A 14,330-nucleotide genomic window follows, 5' to 3' on the forward strand; every position below is an offset into this window, starting at 1 on the left:
TTGATCCAGGAGATGGTGCCAAATCATGATTTACTGTTTGGTAAGAATTCCCTGAAGGTGCCAGAGACCCGGAAAAGGCGCATTTGGGCTGACACAGGGAAGAGTGAACTCGCTGGGAGTGACACACCGGAGTGTGGATGTACTACGAAAGCGCTGGTACGACCTGAACCAGCGCTCCAAAGAGAAGCTAGCTGCCAGGCTGGAGCAGTCACGGCACACCGGTGGAGGGACCTCAACTGTGTCGGACTCCACACCCCTGGAGGAACTTGTGGATGGTACCCTGCTACCAGAAAGCGTGACGGGCATGGCTGACCAAGACAGCTCAGATCAACCACCATCTAGACCAGGTAAGAAGCATGCCATCACACCCCTAACACACCCCAGACACCCCCCAGCAGCGACCTAGGGTCAGGGAAAACAAATTTCAGGCCAGAGCAAGTACACACACAGACACAGCAATGCATCTTGGGAGATGTAGTCACATTAAATTCAAAGTTGTGTTTATCTGCCACGCTAGTCCAATATTGCATGTGCAGGTCAGGAAAGAGAAATAAATAAGTAATGTAATCCAAACTGTGAAATATTTTATTTTCACATTGCAAATGAGTACAGTTAATAAATGTGTGCTGTTCTCTCCACAGCACCAACTACGACACAGCATACAGGCAGTGGAACAGTGATCGAACGTCCAGAGCCTGGAGACGCAGGGCAGGTGCAAGAAACAGATGGGGAGGACAGCCCTGTCAATCCTCGCAAAAAACAGAGGAGAAACATAGTTAGACCACTACCACCAATGGAGGACGAGGTAGAGGACAGCAATGAAAATTTGCACTCTGAAGAAAACACAGCCACAGCAAGGGTCCCGTCCACAAGACAGCCAAGTCCCACAAGGCACAGCCAGGCGCAGACATCGCACGACCAGCAGTTTTGGAGATCAGGGTGATGGATCAGTATTTGCTGGCCTGGAATTGAATATGTTGCAGGTGCAGCGCCTGCAAGCGAAAAACATTAAGGCATTACAACGAGAGGTGAGGGCAGGGCTCAGGGGAATACAAGGTGAACTGAGGAGTGCCATGCATGCGCTTTGTGGTGAGTTGCGCGCAGAACGTGCTGCTAGGCGCCGAGTGTTGGAGTGCATGGACCGATATACACGGGCCATCAACCGCTTGGCCTCTGCCACTAACATCTAGATCAGGCGCAGCATTGTAATGCAGCGGGAGTTTGCCCATGGCATCCAGGACATCGCTACAGCAGTTGTGCAGGCAACATCTGCTCTAGACGATCTGCGGGCACTCCATACTGCAGGCCCAGGAGTACTAACTCCCAGTGAAGAGGACGCACAGTCAGTGCGTAGCAGCAACAACCCACCACCCATCATGGAGAGGCGCCGAAGTGGCAGGAACAATAGGCCTGCTACGTACAATTAGGATTACGCTGTGCAACAACCACCAGGGGCCTTAGCTAGGCTGCGCCGCATATGGGGGGTTAATTGTGATAGCATTGGGAGAGGTCAACTACAGACTTGACTTTGCAATCACTCCTGTTTAATTGTAGCACTGTGAGAAAAACATGTGCATGATATTAGGAGTGTGACTAGTTGGCATGAAGGACATGTGGCATTGTTTCTCCTGCAATTAAGGAATTAAAACAGTCACACACATAAGATTGGTCATTGTGTCATTATTTCTTACCTAGAAGTAGTTGCGCGTAATCTCATCACGCCTCTGGCGCCCAGCTGCAGCACCAGCTACACCAGCTGCCATGCGTCCAGGTCCAGGCCCCTCCACGTCAGAGGATTCGGATTCACTCAGCTCCACTGGTGTGCCTTTCCTGGTGGTGATGTTGTGTAGCATGGCACATGCTTCCGCTATCTTGCAACATGTTTGTGGGCTGTATTGGAGTGCACCTCCACTTTTATGTATGCATCGGAATCTGCTCTTCAGTATCCCAAATGTGCGTTCAATGGTGCCTCTTGTAGAAATGTGTGCTTGGTTATATCGCCGCTCCCCAGAATTAGCAGGATTCAGGTAGGGTGTCATGATGAAATCCCGGACTGCATAAGCACTGTCACCTGTGGGTTGAAATATCAATGGTTAGTCACTGAACTGCATATGGTAGTCAGTACAAATGTGCCCTATGTTGAAATGCATTTACCTAGTAGGTATCCCTCGCCAAAATCACCTCTTGAGAGTCTACGGTATAGCCCACTGTGACGGAAGATGAAAGAGTCATGTGTGCTGCGTGGATACTTTGCTACTATGTCAGTGATGATGTTTTTGTCGTCATCACTGAATGGTAGCATTTCCGGTTCCTGGTTACGTACTCATTGTTTGAGGGGGGGATATTGCAACATGTGTCCCATCTATACATCCTATGACGTGGGGGAATTGGGCAATTTGGTAAAAGTCCTGCTTGGTCTGGGCTAGTTCCTGTGGGGTGCTGGGGAAGTAAATGTGGTGTTGCATCCTCTGTGCAATGGCATCGAGGAACGCATGGAAAAAGTACGAAAGGGCACTTTTTGACACCCCTCCTTCTGAGGCTATCACACCCTGAAAACTACCTGAGGCCAGCAGGTGTAGTGAACACAGGACCTGGATGTGAGTGGGGATGGCTTGTGTCCTGCGTGTGGGGTGTTCAAGATAGGGTCTGAGTTCTTCAATTAAATCTAGTATACTGTCTTCCTCCAGTCTGTAGTGGGTGTAGATGTCCTCCTCAGTGCGCTGGTAGATGGTGATGCGCGCACGGAATATCCTCTCATGGCGTCCCCTCCTCTGCGCAGCAGCTCTGAGTCGCATCCTCCTGGCAATCAAGTAAAGCCCTGCCATTGTTGGAAAGGGCCTGTTGCATTCTGGTACTCCTTATATAGTTTGCACCTGGTTACCACCTGCTCCCACTTGGTGGTAATAGCGATTCTGTATTTAGCTAATTTCCGAAAATCGCTATATGCGATTGTTTCAAACATTTCACTGCGTTTTTTTGGGGGCGATTTCCCGTTTGCGATTTTCGCACAATGCGAATTCGCAAAAATAAGTAATCGCAGGAAAATCGCAAATTTTGTCAATTTCGCAATTTTAGGAATCGCATTTTTAGTGATTCCTTGTTTAGCACGATATTTTCCTACATACATGCCATTTAGCTAATTCGCATTCGCAAACGCCAAATTTTGGAGTTTGCGACTGCGATTTAGCTTCATACATATGGCCCTTAGTCCTTAAAAAATACAAAACAACGTTGGATATTTCCGACAGTATTTTCAGCCACAATCTAGCACCAGAGAGCAGGGACTGGATAGCCTTTCTGCACTCGGGAGTTCAGCGTTGCTTTGCCAGCTTAGCTATGGGCTATAAAAACAGCCCAGGATTATTTGCTGCCCTCGTAGTGTCAATTCTAGATGATAGTGACCTGGACGCATTATCTTATGTAGATGACATCTACCTGATGGATGATGAGTTTAACCCACACTTGGCCAGAATGGGATCACATATTTTTAGGGTTCACTGAATATGGCTACGAGTTCAACTTTCAGAAATCGCATATCCAATTTCTACTATTCCTTTTCGTAGGAATGAACTAAGACATGAGGGTAAGAGTCTTGCCCCTCACTTCTTAGAGAAGCATTAGTAGATGCAACCTCCAAATATTTTAAAGAAACGACAATCCTTATTAGAATTTCTTAATTTTGGCAGAACATACATTCCTGATTATGCCCAATGCATTAAATCACCATATGAATTAATCTGTCCTGATTATTCCAATACACTTTGGACATCAAAAACACATATATACTCAGATCTTTACAAACTGACTTACTCGCCACACATAACCTAAATATGCAAACCTGTTAATCCATGTTTTTACTGGGTGTAATTGGATTCACCTATATCCCTATTAATGAAGGTGAGACAGTGCCGATGACATATGAATCAGATTTATATTCATATGCAGAAATGCGTTTTGCCTCTACTGAAAAAATACTGCACCGTGGTGGCCAGGCCGTGGTGGGGATTTTTACCCATGTGGGGTTCGGCAAAGAGGTAGTGTCTGACAGAGACACTTTCTTCATGTCAGCATACATGAAGTCCATGTGGGGTTAGTGTGGAGCAAATTATAAGTTATTCACATCCTATCACCCAAAAACCAACAGTCTTGTGGAGAGATTCAACAAACCATGAAAGGCATGGTAATGTGCCTACCTGACCCCATGAGATTTAGGTGAGACACCCTCCTTTTATACTTCCTCTTTGCCTACAGGGAGGTGCATGAGAAGGGAGTGGTGTTTATCCCCTTTGAACTGATCTATGGGCACCCTGTTTAGAGGACCAATTAGCCTTGTAAAGGAGGAGTGGTAGCAAGCTCCCAGGAACCCCCTTAGGATGTTTTCAATTACATGCTGGACCTCTGCAACCAAATGAACTGCTTCTGGAAAAAGGAAAAATGCAATCTTAAGACCAGTAAAGAAGTTATGAAACTCTGGTATGATCAGAAGGCCACACTAGTAGAGTTTTAGCCTGTCCATAAGGTGTGGGTAATAGAGCCTGTGTGCCCAGTGCCCTCCAGGATTGCGGGACATGCCCATATTAGGTGAAGGAGCGAAAGGGGGAGTCTTCCTACTTGGTGGATTTCAAGACCTCTAGATACCCATTAGGGGGGCTCCAGGTAAACCTGATTAAACCCCACTTTGAGAGTTCCGAAATGAGCATGCTCCTGGTGAGAGATGAGTGAATGAAAGAGGAGAGCAAGCCTCCCCCTGACCTGTCTGCCAGGAAAGCAATGGGTCAGTGGATGGTGTCAACCTGTACCCTACACTGACCCCAGAACAACAGAGTGGCTGTTGCCGGTTGCAGGACACCTCACTTCTCTGTTCTCCTCACCCCTGGACTCTCACACTTGTGAGTCCATGACTTTGATACTGGAGGCAGTCTACCTGTTAAGAATCAACAGGTTGTAAGATTAGGTGAAGGCCAGTATCAAGGAGGAAGTCTCAAAGTTGCTGGTGTTAGGGGTGATTGGGCCCTCCGTCAGTCCCTGGTGCAGCCCTGTGGTGCTGCACCAGGGACCAAGGCTACCCCATCAGGTGCCACTCTAGAACTAGATTCTGTGTGGACTACCAAAGCCTCAACTCCATCACGAAAACTGAAGCACACCCCGTTCCCTGAGCTGATGAATTAACAGACAGGCTGGGCACTGCCAAGTTCTCAGTACTTTTTATTTAACATAGGGGGCTGGCAGATCACTCTGACTGAGAGGGCAAAAGAGAGGTCTGTTTTCTCAACCCCAGAGGGACACTTTCATTTTCGGGTGATGAACATAGGTTTGAAAAATGCCCTTGCGACCTTTCAGAGGTTGCTCAACAGGGTCCTAGCTAGGAAGGAGACATTCTGTCCCACCTACCAGGACAACATAGTTGTCTACAGCTTCAGCTGGGTGAAACACCAGTATCACCTCCAGGAAGTGCTTCAGGTGGGCCCGACTATCAAGGCCAGTAAGTGCCTGATGGGGAAGGTATCCGTGGTTTATTTGGACCACATGGTACGAGGGGGCAGCTGCAGCCCCTCAGGGCTAGATTGAAAGTATCTTGGCCTGGCAACCCCTTAAAACCTCAGGCTGAAGTGAGGGCCTTACTGGTTCGCACATTGAAACAATAGGAGGTATGATAAGGGTTATGAAACCATTGTTGCCCCCTTAGCAGAGCTGACTTCAGAGTTGCAGTGGAGACAGGTGATAATGACAGAGGCCTGCCAGAAAGCCTTTGATCCCATCAAGGAAGACTTGTGTACAGCCAGGGGCGGTGCGTCCATTAGGGCACTGGAGCATTCCCCTACCAGCCGCCCGCGCCTGCAGCTCCCTCAGCATCTCTGAACTTAAGTAAACTCTCAGTTTACTTGCGTTCAGAGATGCTGAGGGAGAACTGACAATGCATGTCCGTCAGCATGACGTCGGACCGCCCACCGCCTTGAGAGTCTGAAGGGGTGGGCAGTTTGGCGTCAGGCTGACTGACAGGCATTCTGAAAAAAAGAGATTTCCTTTCTGTGTTCTTCCGTTTAAACTAAACCATTTGGCAAATGACAAAAAACACTCAATTGTTCTAATCACGACATGGTAGAAGAGTATAAAATACTGAGAATTCTACAAATTTCTCATTTCTCACAATTTTATTTTTTGAAAATCAGAATGAGATTTCAATACACAAGTTAAAAACAATATAAAAACATGATTAACACAATTACCCAAGTTAGACGTGAGTTCTTATTCTATACAAATTACAGACTAATCTATGAGTTTATGTTGACAGGTATTACATACATCAATCACACTACAAACAATTCAATTTCATAAAATAAGATTAAAAATAAAACGGTTGGAGTCCTTATGTCGACGCGTTTCGGTGCTTTAGGTTTGGATCGAAAACACCTTCCTCAGGACTAGACTTTTGTTTAAAACCAGGTATTTTTCTTTGCTAAAAAGGAGAATACATACAATTAGACTATGATTTCAAGTGAGAAAATTTCCTACTCTAACATGTCGTGTATTTACCAGAACCATTACATCTATACTTATGCCAAAAGTCTCTAGCTTACTTGTTATTGAGTATTCTTCATTGTCTTTTCAGAATACTGGACCATCTTCTTAACTTTTCTAGTCCTTTAAAGAGTACATCATATTTATGACTCAATCGTATAGCCTGTTTGTGATTAAGTGGATGGGTTTAATCAATCAATTGTTTTTTTTTTTAAATACTCCCAAAGAGTTATTAATTTCTTATGTTCAGAACTGGATTTCTTGAACTTACTTTCCAGTGGAAACTGCTTTCATATCTTCTGCAGCTTGCTTAACCTTAATGGTGTGGGGTTAGTTTAATCAAAACCAATTTATCCTCGTGGAGTCAACTCTGAGATCTAGGGTTTTAAATTGGAATGACATGGTGTAAGGACCCTAGGTACTCTATTAACAAGGTCCTGTCTTTTCATGCGTTTTTCTTTTTTCTTTTGAACTTACATTGAGACTTTCCATTCGTCTCCTGCTCCCAAGATTCCGACTTGTTTTATATTATTTAAAAGGTCTACGGGGACTCTTTATTCCTCTCCCTCGTCACCCAAGTCGTTTCTGTTACAGGTTTTATTGGAGGTACTCCTGTTGATGCAAAGAAAAGGGGGATTTCCTAATTTTCATGCTTTTTGCATCACCTACACTGAAAGACATTTGCTTTGCTTAACTCTTTAGCTATATTCAAGCGTTCTGTTTAATACACGACATGTTAGAGTAGGAAATTTTGCTCACTTGAAATCAGAGTCTAATTGTATGTATTCTCCTTTTTAGCAAAGAAAAAAACCTGGTTTTAAACAAAAGTCTAGTCCTGAGGAAGGTGTTTTCGATCCAAACCTAAAGCACCGTAACGCGTCGACATAAGGACTCCAAACGTTTTATTTTTAATCTTATTTTATGAAATTGAATTGTTTGTAGTGTGATTGATGTATGTAATACCTGTCAACATAAACTCATAGATTAGTCTGTAATTTGTATAGAATAGGAACTCACGTCTAACTTGGGTAATTGTGTAAATCATGTTTTTATATTGTTTTTAACTTGTGTATTGAAATCTCATTTTGATTTTCAAACAATAAAATTGTGAGAAATGAAAAATGTGTAGAATTCTCAGTATTTTATACTCTTCTACCATGTCGTGTTTAGAACAATTGAGTGTTTTTTGTCATTTGCCAAATGGTTTAGTTTAAACGGAAGAACACAGAAAGGAAATCTCTTTTTTTCAAACTACATATACCCAGTCCTTTCTGGTTTATCTGGGAAACTCTCTTCTTTTGGAAGTTATATTACAGCTCTTGCAGCTGGAGAGTTAGTTTTAGGGCCAACCATGGATACTTAACGTACCTTTGGTTTTTCTGAAGACCAATTAAAAAAAATTATTGGAGGTAATTCTAAAAATATAAATTCCATCACCCTTTCTAAAGGAGATGATGAAAGATGGAATAAACTCTGAAATCTTAAAAAGAAAATGATCCGAACAGACTTACACTCAGACTTCATTATTCAATATTGCAGGAAAGGGATTATTCCCATAGGGCTTCAGGTCAAAAATGAACCGGGTTTGTTTGTGAAATATGAAAAATTCAAAGAGAACTGGACATTGATCGCGAACCGATGCAGTCCCGATTGGATGTTATTAATAATCGAAACAGCTCAGGAAATAATAATTATTGAAAAGGAGGAAATTGACAGTCTCGAAAAAGAACTCAACGAAAGTACTGCCCTAGATGACGCTAGGAAAAAATTAGAGGAAATCCAAGAGTATATAAATGGGTACCAAGAATATATGATCAACAAAAAAGCTAATAAATTGAGAAAAGATATAGCTAATTTCAAGACCGAGCTAGTATACCCATACCTACAGAAGGATTACTATGACCAACCAATAGCCCCAGAATATAATGGAAAACAATATAACTATAATAGGAATAGATTCTTTAAAAAGAATGTCACCTTCTCTGACACCTCCTATAACAGCACAGATTCGGAATGTGAAGGAAATACTGACAGCAGGAAAAGGGTAGAATCAAGAGATGAAGAAGCTGGGTCCAGTAGAGAATATCAGCCTTTTTTTGGTCAACAGAGGAGGCAAACCAGGGGCTTCAGAGCACGGGGAGGGGCCGTCCTGGCAACTTCCAGAAGGAAGGGACAATGAGGAGGCCATACATGAAAACGTGGAGTCACAAGGATTGGGACTAGAGGTTATAGACTTCAAAGCCCCGATTATCAATCTTTCTGACAAAGTGTTGACTAAACATGAAACTAATGTGTTAGAGAAGGGATTAGGTTTTGCCCCCAGTACACACGGTTGTAGGTTTTCCATAGAGAAGGATGTTAGGGATCTGTTTAGAAAAATAAGGATCAAAAGATTCTTTGAAGGAAAGGAAACTAGACCAAATGATAATAAATCTGGCCTAAAACCTCCGTCTATTTGGACCCCCAATGTTAATATGGTGGGGTCAGAAGTAGATACATTTGAAAAGGCAGTGACTAGTGGTCTGGAAAAATTACTAGACACCAAGATTTGGACCCAGAATAATGTGAGTAAAGAGGAAAGAGAGGCCCTAAAGAATTTATCCAACTGTGAAGAGATAACAGTGAAATCAGGAGATAAGGGCGGTAGTATTGTTATTCTTGCTACCGAAGACTACAACAACCGGATGCAGGCACTTTTAAACAATAAACTACACTATAGAGTATCCAGTGCCAACGAGTGGAATATGCTTAAAAAGAAAGTGCGAGATCTAGTGAACCAGGCAAAAGAAGATAACATCATTAGTGAGGAAGAATATAGATTTTTGATCAATGAACACCCAAGAATACCGGCCCTTTATGGGCTCCCAAAGGTGCACAAAATCCTGAGGGACCCACCAATGAGGCCCATAGTATCAGGAATTGATTCACTCACCGAGCCTCTAAGTAAATACGTTGACCACTTTATACAACCTTTGGTGGCAGCTTTACCATCTTATATAAAAGATACCACTCACATGATCTCTAAAATTGAGGGACTAGATTTCAACAGGGAGACTCAGTGGCTAGTATGTTTGGATGTGGAATCCCTATATACAAACATACCACAACAGGATACTGTCAGTGTGATGGAGGATATACTTGGGAACTATGATGGAGATTTGACTGAGCACCATACTTTCATCATCGAATGTATTGAAATCATCCTAAAAAACAACATCTTTCTTTTTAATAAAGACTATTATTGCCAGATCAAGGGCACCAGTATGGGAGCCACTTGTGCTCCCAGCCTGGCATGCCTATATGAGGGGAAGTTTGAAGATCGACATATTTACAATGAGATTAGTCCTTTCTTTGAAAACGTAAAATACTGGTCGAGGTTTATAGACGACGTTTTTTTCCTTTGGGACGGCCCTGAAGATGAACTTGACAGTTTTTTAGAATGGTTGAACTGTGGTGACCTCAATCTGAAATTTAGTGGCAATAAAAGTCAAGAATGAGTTGATTTTTTGGACATAAAGATAAAAGAGAGTGAGGGTAAGCTAATAGTAGAATTATATGTGAAACCATCGGATAGAAACACTTTATTACATCACACGAGCTACCACCCTAGAAGCCAACGTGATGGGATTCCTTTTAGCCAATTCCTCAGAATAAGGCGCAACTGTACTGATAGACGTACCTTCGAAATCCACGCTGAGACACTGAAACAGAAATTGGCACAGCGAGGATACCCTAAAAGGTTGATTAAAGAGGCATACAAACGCGCCAAATATTTTAATCGTGAATGTCTATTTGAGCCAAAAGATAATATCAAAAAACCTAAGCCTGATTTAGTAATGGTCTCTGACTACAATGGATTCAGCTATAAAGTAAAAAATCTGATTAATAAAAATTGGGTGTTATTAAATAAACCTTGTCAAGTCAGTTTAGAAAAACTGAATTATGCCTATAGACGAAATAAAACCATCAGAAACCAGCTGGTCAAAACATTTAGAGAACCTAATAGAGGATATCAAATGAGTATATCAGGTAACACCGCTATTAGAGGCAACTTACCGTGTGGAACTTGCTCACACTGTAAGAATATCATTAAAACGGACAAGATAGACATCAATGGCATTACCCATTGGATGAATGACCATGTGAATTGCAGGACAAGCAACGTAGTGTATTTGCTCATGTGTCCATGCCAAAAATGTTATATAGGTGAAACAGGGCGAGAAATGAGATAACGCCTTACAGAACATCGATCGGCACTCAAAAATCACAAAAAGAATGCCCCATTAGTTGACCACTGGATTGCCGAGAAACATAGAGAGAATGACCTTAAGTGGTTCATCCTCGAAAAAATGAAACCATCAATCAGAGGAGGGGATATAGATTAGAGACGCAAACAGAGAGAACAATTCTTTATGTCCAAATTTGAAAGCTACTATATGGGACTAAACGGAAGAGAAGAATGGGAAAGAATGGTGAGATAACAATTGCAAATAAGAGGAATGATAACTACATCTAACTGTATATTTGACCGAGGTAGTAGGTTGAAAAACAAACTGCTACAGATAGTGTTTGAACAACAAGAGGAGAGATAGGACAGTCGGCATACATAAGGTTTACATAGATGAAAGAGAGCAAACTTACGCAAGGCAGGAACTCATAAACTGATAGTCTTATTTACAGGCAGAAGGGAAAATGGGGATTAGTTGAGAATGAAAATCTAAGTCATTGGACATCAAATACGATCAGTTGGTGGTTCTATAATTTTGAACAACATTTTCCTAACACTAAATTAGATGGGGATATAGCTCATCTAACACCAAGGCAGTAGTACGGGATGCCCAATGATATTTGAGGAAGCGATCACATCAGCTGTATAAATTTTGTTGACATGCCTATTCAATATTGTGAATATTTGCAAACGTTAATACATATGCCAGAGACGAGTTAATGACACTGTTTAGAGTACAGCTGGTTTGGTGAGGAACATGTTATCTATGTAACAAACTCATGTCAAATAGTACTGTGCGGTGACCCAGGCCATTTGGGGGAATTACCGATCTCCTGGATAGGAAATGTGATTAATATTTCCACATAATATTATGAATATTTATAGACATTACTATATATGACTGGGACAACCAACTGACTCTGTCTGATGTATAATTGTATTACAGGGAATATTGTACCAGTTTTAAAGCAGTATGTTAATGCGGTCTGAATACATACTTCGAGCTGAAGTATTCTGTCAAGGCATTGGTTTCAACTACAGGACTTGCAATAATTATCTCTTTTCAGCTTATTGCTGCAAATATTGGCTACATTGGACCATGACCCTAAGACGTAGGGAAAGTGGGTGTCCTTATGAATATCGGCATATATAGCGAATGTTTGGCCGATAACTAATTACAAAATAACAAACCTGTGTAAAAACACCGACATGTAAGAACCACTAAAATGGCGGCGAACAAATTGATTTTTCATTTAGAGTAGAAATGTACTGTCGGGAATATCTTCCTGACTTCTCAACATTATGTTAACACTGTTAGAACACCAATGTTCAGTTGAAGTAATGTGTCTGAACTATAGGATGTGTAAAAAATGATCTTGTTCGAACACAAACGGCACTGGAAATTGTTTAAATTTAACCATGTCCGCAAACTGATGGGTAACAGGTTGAACTTATTAATAATGCAGTATACATATATACGGGCAGATGGTCATCACAATACCGATGATTCCACTCGAAAACCCGGGGATTTAAAAACTACCAAATTGGCAGCCAAATAGAGCGTCGAGGATAATATGGAGTATCGTTTGATACAGGCACATAAAGATCCATAAAATAGTACTCGAAGAGAGGAACGAATGATGTATCAAATAAGTATCCGAAGTTTGTAAAACTCTGAGTAATTAAAGGGTAGTAGTTTAGAGGATAAGGAGACATTATAGAAATACGATTGACTAAGCTTTAAGAAAAACTACCAAAATGGTAAACACGACTGTATCCAGTATCTAAATGAAGGGGCTAATTGATACTTATTCAATTAAGCAAACCGGGAGTTGAGTATATAAGGCAGGCCTCCCGATATACACACACTCACAGCAGATTGCACCGCGAGTGGAGGAGATTAGGCTACGAACACGCCGGATGAGGTAAGAGGCCATAGCATCTACTAGGTCCTTGGACTTCGTCCGTAAACATTTGGTAAAGACCGGATAGTTCGAGAACGGGGCCGGGTTTTGCTAAGTCCTTGGATTTTGGACATAATTGGGGTAAAGACCGGTTAGTTATATAACGATACCGGATTTTAACAAATTTTAACAATAAATAGATAAAATAATTGATATAACTCTGTGTACAATATATAATTAGAGTAAAGTATATGCTAATTCAAGCAGCTTTATAGTAACTAACCTTAAACAGAACGCTTGAATATAGCTAAAGAGTTAAGCAAAGCAAATGTCTTTCAGTGTACGTGATGCAAACAGCATGAATATTAAGAAATCCCCCTTTTCTTTGCATCAACAGGAGTGCCTCCAATAAAACCTGTAACAGAAACGACTTGGGTGACGAGGGAGAGGAATAAAGAGTCCCCGTAGACCTTTTAAATAATATAAAACAAGTCGGAATCTTGGGAGCACGAGATGAATGGAAAGTCTCAATGTAAGTTCAAAAGAAAAACGGATGAAAAGACAGGACCTTGTTAATAGAGTACCTAGGGTCCTTACACCATGTCATTCCAATTTAAAACCCTAGATCTCAGAGTTGACTCCACGAGGATAAATTGGTTTTGATTAAACTAACCCCACACCATTAAGGTTAAGCAAGCTGCAGAAGATATGAAAGCAGTTTCCACTGGAAAGTAAGTTCAAGAAATCCAGTTCTGAACATAAGAAATTAATAACTCTTTGGGAGTATTTTTTAAAAAAAACAATTGATTGATTAAACCCATCCACTTAATCACAAACAGGCTATACGATTGAGTCATAAATATGATGTACTCATTAAAGGACTAGAAAAGTTAAGAAGATGGTCCAGTATTCTGAAAAGACAATGAAGAATACTCAATAACAAGTAAGCTAGAGACTTTTGGCATAAGTATAGATGTAATGGTTCTGGTAAATACACGACATGTTAGAGTAGGACATTTTTCTCACTTGAAATCAGAGTCTAATTGTATGTATTCTCCTTTTTAGCAAAGAAAAATACCTGGTTTTAAACAAAAGTCTAGTCCTGAGGAAGGTGTTTTCGATCCAAACCTAAAGCACCGAAACGCGTCAACATAAGGACTCCAAACGTTTTATTTTTAATCTTATTTTATGAAATTGAATTGTTTGTAGTGTGATTGATGTATGTAATACCTGTCAACATAAACTCATAGATTAGTCTGTAATTTGTATAGAATAAGAACTCATGTCTAACTTGGGTAATTGTGTAAATCATGTTTTTATATTGTTTTTAACTTGTGTGTTGAAATCTCATTCTGATTTTCAAAAAATAAAATTGTGAGAAATGAGAAATTTGTAGAATTCTCAGTATTTTATACTCTTCTACCATGTCGTGTTTAGAACAATTGAGTGTTTTTTGTCATTTGCCAAATGGTTTAGTTTAAACGGAAGAACACAGAAAGGAAATCTCTTTTTTTCAGACTACATATACCCAGTCCTTTCTGGTTTATCTGGGAAACTCTCTTCTTTTGGAAGTTGACTGACAGGCATTGTCAGGTGCAGGCAGCAGCCCAACTGCGCATGAGTGGGGAAGGTCTGCAAATTTTTTGCCCATGCCCAGTCATGCACACTGTCTGCTCAGG

The 14,330-nt window shown here is 41.3% G+C and overlaps 1 protein-coding gene across 3 annotated transcripts in view; it reads right to left on the reverse strand.

The window, feature by feature from the left end:
* LOC144821706 (uncharacterized) overlaps positions 1 to 14,330 on the reverse strand; it is a 545,268-nt gene that overhangs the window by 174,805 nt on the left and 356,133 nt on the right. The window contains exon 5 of one of the 3 annotated variants that reach the window (XM_078678924.1): positions 1,970 to 2,071. The exons of the other annotated variants lie outside the window; for them this stretch is intronic. Coding sequence (XP_078535050.1) covers positions 2,068 to 2,071 — 4 coding nt within the window. The 3' untranslated portion in view covers positions 1,970 to 2,067. Of the gene's footprint in view, positions 1 to 1,969; positions 2,072 to 14,330 lie in introns of those variants that run through there. 3 annotated transcript variants of the gene reach the window in all.

This window comes from Lissotriton helveticus, chromosome 2_2 (genome assembly GCF_964261635.1).
Source record: "Lissotriton helveticus chromosome 2_2, aLisHel1.1, whole genome shotgun sequence".
Lineage (NCBI taxonomy): Eukaryota > Metazoa > Chordata > Amphibia > Caudata > Salamandridae > Lissotriton > Lissotriton helveticus.